At 48.2% G+C, this 5774-nt stretch overlaps 1 protein-coding gene across 1 annotated transcript in view; it reads left to right on the forward strand.

The window, feature by feature from the left end:
• CD300LB (CD300 molecule-like family member b) overlaps positions 1–4787 on the forward strand; it is an 11454-nt gene extending 6667 nt beyond the window's left edge. The window contains exons 2-4 of the mRNA XM_006886387.1: positions 2009–2362; positions 2442–2514; positions 4682–4787. Of these exons, the coding sequence (XP_006886449.1) occupies positions 2009–2362; positions 2442–2514; positions 4682–4787 (533 nt within the window). The remainder of the gene's footprint in view (positions 1–2008; positions 2363–2441; positions 2515–4681) is intronic.
• The last annotated feature ends 987 nt before the right edge of the window (positions 4788–5774 follow it).

Consider the following 5774-nt stretch of genomic DNA (forward strand, 5'->3'; position numbering starts at 1 on the left):
GACTCAACGGCACATGACAACAGCAACAAGAAGACTTGATGAATATGAATTTTCGTCTTGGCAAAGAGTATGCAATATACCATGGAATTCCAAAACGACAAACAAATCTGTGTTGGGAGAAGTGTAGTGAGGGTGTTTCTTAGAGGCAAGGATAGTGAGACATCATCTCTCACACTTTGACCATGCTCTCTGGTAGTACTCTCCCAGTGTATTTATTGTTCCAGTCTTTTTTGGATAATCTTCAGCAAGATTTTGCTTGTGTGTGGTATCAGTGATATTGTTCAATAATTTCCATACTCTGTTGGATCATCTTATTTTTTTAAAATTTTTTTATGGGAATACATGTGGATCTTTCCCGGCCAGGACGTTGTCCTCTAGATTGGCTGCCATGTGGAATGAGAGAGCTGACCATATTCAGGTGACATGAGGTACCTCTGGGCACTTCTTGGTGGAGCTAAAGAGCTTCAAGACAGTCCACAGGGCTGAGTGGTCAAGAGATAGAGAGCCAGGAAGAAGCCTGTCTATATGGATGGTCAAGAAACTGTCCTGACCAAATAACTGTATTCTGCATCATTTTGAGACTCTATCTTGATCCTGAATGGCAACCTATTACTGCCCTAATAAACTTGGTAATCATGAATACTGTCTGTAAGTTTTCAGTGGCCCTTGCAATGAATTTTAAACCCAGCAGAGACGCAGAAGGTGATATAAAAACTATGACTGGTGTCAGAATTGGTTTCAAAAACATTGGAGAGAGGAAGTATAGCTGACCTCTAGTTCATAGAATCAACCTTAGTCTGATGGTGATAATGATTCTCTTCCTTGTGATGTTAGAGGACACTGGCACCGGCCCCACCATTTTTACACATGCAGACGGTGCAATGGTGCTAACCCCTCACCCTACAGAGACCCCAGTTTGCTCCTGCAACTGTGAGGCTGTGGACATCCGTGATGGTTTCCACCATGATTCTCTGCTCATTTATTCACTTCCCTATGGCCACGGCGCGTGTAATCGTCACCAAGGAAAGACAGTGAGTCTGAAAATGGCCAGCTTAGTGTTAATCAGCTGTCTTCTTACTTAATGTCTTACTTATCTCTAATCTACTCAACTTATATCTGGCCTTTGTATCATGTCCACATGAAATCTCCAAGAGAGGACATATTGGAAAAGAGTAGGCTCATCATGGAGGGCGTGGTGAGTTTAGTTCTGTAACTGTGGGATCTGAGGTACAGACATCCAATGTGTGTTTGTAAATGTGGGGCCACAGCTAAAGGGAGAAGTCAAGCTACTGATACAGACTTGGGAGTCATCAGTAGATCAGTGAAACTTGAAGCCGTGAGACTGGAGGGAAATACGCAGGAGGCCACATCATATGAGGTGAGACAAAGGCTGGAGAGAAAACTCTGGAACAGCCTTGTGTGAAAATAGCCGGTTCATACTGACTTGGATCAGCTCATGGTGGTTCACTGAAGCTAATAACCGGCATCTCTTTCCAACTCTGCATTCAGAGATATCATGTTGATGTCTTCCACTCAGTCATGGTGGACGTACTTACACCAGAGGAGTTGGCAGATGCTGCAAACCAAGACTTTGCTCCCCAAGACAGTCAGTTGCTAACCATTGACCTACACACCCCTGGTTATACAAAGAGTTAACAAGAGAGGAAGCTGCAGGAGCGTTGAGACAGAGGAGCAGAGGAGAGGGAGGAAATGAGATGAGAATACTGTTGAAAGAACTGTTCATACAGAGTCACGTGATAAATGGGTATCTAGGAAGATGGGACCTCAGGAGGCCTGGACACTGTCGCTGAGGAGATTAACAGAGAAAGTGGACTGAGGAGAGAGGGGACATAGGGGCCAGACACCTTAGATGGTGGCTGAGGGGGCTGTGGTATGGGGACAAGCTGTTCAGTCCCTGGGCAGTCCCCGTGGTCCTGGGAGCCCTGCAGGACCCCTTAGCCAGACTGACTCAGATGTAGGTGTTCTATCTTGGGATTCTGTTTTCCAGGCTGCTTCTCCATCCAAGGTCCGAAGTCAGTGAAAGGCCTGGAGCAGGGCTCCGTGTCCGTGCAGTGCCGCTATGACCCCGGGTGGGAGTCCTATAGAAAGTGGTGGTGCCAAGGCAAATCATGGGACTTCTGCACCATCCTCATTGAAAGCAAAGGGTCAGAGGAAGAAGTGAAGAAAGGCCGATTGTCCATCAGGGACAACCACAGGGACCGTGTCTTCACAGTTACCATCGAGCCGCTCCACAGAGGGGATGCGGGCACGTACTGGTGTGGGATTAGGAAAAGTGGACCGGACCTTGGATTCCAAGTTAAAGTGACCGTTGGCACAGGTAGGAACCTTCTCATCCTGTGGGGTAGGGTGTGAGGCTGTCAGTCATTCAGGAACCTCCAGTCTGAAGCTGATAACCTGTGACCAACTTTGCTTGTGTCTAGAAGAAACAACTTCAACCACACCAACAGCTCAGTCCTTGGAGCCGTTAGCCATGTCCTCCACCTCCTACGGCAGGTGAGTCCCTGAAGTCTCTCCTCACAGCCATTAGCCATGTCCTCTGTCTCCTATGGCAGGTGACACCCTGCTGTCTCTCCTCCTAACTCTACCTGTGGCTTCTCCCATGGGGCAGCCAAGGTGAGGGGAGACCCCTTCTGCACTCTATCAGTTTTATAATCCCAGATGATGCAGTAAAGTATCACAAAATGGGTAGCATATATGAATAGGAATTCATTATCAGTGTTTCCAAGGCCGGAAAAAAATCACAGCGTTATTCATGTGGATTCTTCCCAAGGGAGAATCTATCCCATGCTTCTCTCCTATCTTCAGGTGGCTGCTGGTCAACCCCAGTGCTCGTTGGCTTGTAGCTGCATCATTGCAGTCTCTGTCTCCATCCTTACGTAGCCATCTGCATCTCTTTTATGTAGACACAGCTCATATTGCAACAGAACTCATATGTTGTTGTTGTTGTTGTTGTTACGTGCCGTCGAGTCGTTTGCTACTCATAGCGACCTTATGTACAACAGCCCTAAACCCTGCTCTATCCTGTGCCAATCTCATTGCCTCTGACACACCCATCTCGATTACCCCAGTCACTGAATCAATCCACCTCATAGAGGGTCTTCCCCTCCTGCGCTGTCCCTCTACTCTACCCAGCATGATGTCCCTCTCCAAAGACCTGTCTCTCCTTACAACATGTCCAAAGTATGTCAGACGAAGTAGAACTCATATACTTTACTAAAACTTCATGTTGACCTCTCCAAAGATCCTATTTCCAAAAAACATGATCACGCTCGCAGGTACCAAAGCTTAGGACTCCAACACACTTTGGGGGGACATAATTCCCTGCACAACACCCCTGTGCTTCGGCCTGGTACCAGTTATGTATCTCCATCGCAGCCTGACGGTATAGCCCAAGGCAAAACCCAAGCCCACCTTGTCTCTTCCTACATCACCCACCACCTTCCTGCTTAAATCCTCAGCAGAATATGCCTGCAGAGAATTCCTCTCTGTGTCTCATCCACCCATTCAATCAGCCAACAAAAAGATGACAATCTAGAGAGTGTCAAGACTACAGTCTCCATGAGGGGACACGAGTGACAGTGCAGGGACAGTTAGGTGACTCCTGGAGTCAAGGAAAATGACCAGAAATGACCTAGCAAAGGGCGGGAAAAGCACCAGACAAAAAGTCAAACTCCCTGTCATTGAGTCATGAGCCCTGTCAGGGCCTCAGCGCTGTGAACCTTCACAGGAAGAGACTTCTCCCCTTCCTCCTGGAGCAGCTGGTGACGTCAGACGTACACAGTCTTTTGGTCAGCAGCACAACACATCCCTGGCTGTGCCACCAGGGCTCCTGTTCCAGGCAGGGAAGCACATTCTACATCTGGGGGCTTCTAGAGAACTTTATGGTTAAACACTGGATCACCAATTAAAGGGTCGTCAGTTTGAACCCATCATCTGCTCTGCCGGAGGAAGAGGTTCAATCAGCTCCTGTAGCACTTACAGCCTCAGAAGTGCCGTAGATCCATCCTGCTGTTCTATTGGGTCCCTGGGAATTGAGATTGATTAAAAAAAATGGGTTTCCATGTTTCGTTGGAGTTCCTGGGTGGTGCAAGCAGCTAACACGTTTGACTGTGAATTAAAAGATTGGTGATTCTTCCAATCCACCAGATGCTGTGCTGGAGAAGGAGGGACAATCTCCTCCTGTACCAGTCAGGTCCAATTTGACAGTACACACACACACAAAAAAAATAATAATTTTTTAAAAAAAATATTGGCAATTCAAGTACACGCAGGGGCACCTTGGAAGCAAGTCCCAGCAATTATGCTTCTGAAACGTAAGCCATTGACAACGATTCTGCCCTCAAGCAAGTACGTGGGGTCACCATGACGACTAATTATTTGACTTGGCTGCTTTTGTTGAGATGACCTGTATTTTAGCCAAAGGAGTCTCAAAAGGAAGGATTCTAAAGGAAAGGCAGACTGATAGAAAAAGCAGCTGAGGTTGTTGTCTGAGCTTTTGGGTGGGTCATGTGGCTGCTGGTGGCCTGTCCAGAGAGGTTGCAGTGCCCAGGGTTCCAGCCTGAGTGGATAATGGCTCTACAGTATTGGGGCTCAGGGTGGGAGGGCAACGGGAGAACCCAGAAACTCCAGCCAGCTCTCACTCTGCTTTTCCCCCTCACAGGACCCACTTCATTCTTCTGGTATTTGTGAAGGTTCCCATCTTACTCATCTTGCTTGGTGCCATCCTCTGGCTGAAGGGGTCTCAGAGGGTCCCTGAGGTGCAGTAGAGTCAGCCTGACAATGCAGACATGTCTTTAGACCCTCTGTCTAAAGATACAGCCCTTTCTGTGGAAGAACAGAACCTTCCAAGCCGGGATTTGGCTCCAGAGATGATATGGGCCCTCATGGGAGAAATAACCACCGAGGCTTTGTACGTCATGTGCCCTGACATCCTCCCTGCTCTGCACAACTCTGGAAACAGCTGAGATGTCATCCACTCATGGAGTGCTGGCCCCTCATTCTCATATCTTCCAGTAACAGGCACCCCACCCCACTGGAATATGCAGGTCCAGGCTAGCAGGGGCCTGGATGCTGGAACATCTCTGGTGGAGAGTCTAGGACTGATGCAGAGAGAAGCGGCAGTGAGTGCCTCAGACACGGGCAGACCAACTGGATCCTTGGTTTCCGGTGTTCCTACGACAAGCTCGTGAGCTCCTCCTTTTATTACACTGGTCAAGCTGGACTTTGATGGCTCACGTACCTAGGAACTTAACCATCCGCACTCCAAGAGGGTGGTTTTGTGGTGAGCACCTGGTTTGGAGAAGAGCGCTGAATATCCCATGGACTGCCGAAAGAATGACAGATACGTCTTTGGAAGGGTGTAGGTAGACTATTCCTTGGAGGGAAGGATGGGGAAGCTTTGTCTCTCGTACTTTGTACATGCTGCTAAGAGAAGCTATTCCTTAGAAAGGGATAACATGCTTGGAAAGGAGTAGGGTCAATGAGAGAGAAGAAGACCCTTGATAAGATGGATTGACGTGGTGACTATAGCAATGGGCTCAAACGTATCAGAGATGATAAGGATGGCACAGGGTAGGACAGGATTCGAGTACGTTGTTCATTGGGTCGTTGTGAGTTGTACTAAACTCAATGGCACCTAACAACAACAACCTGGTTTGGGACCTGAGCAGGTTGAATTTCCCCTCCATCCTGAGGAGATATCCTGAGTCCACAGAGCTGAAGAGAAACAGGAGCCCATCTCGGCCCAGTCCCAG

The sequence above is a fragment of the Elephantulus edwardii genome, unplaced genomic scaffold, assembly GCF_000299155.1.
Source record: "Elephantulus edwardii isolate Elephantulus edwardi_28Jun2011 unplaced genomic scaffold, EleEdw1.0 scaffold00048, whole genome shotgun sequence".
Lineage (NCBI taxonomy): Eukaryota > Metazoa > Chordata > Mammalia > Macroscelidea > Macroscelididae > Elephantulus > Elephantulus edwardii.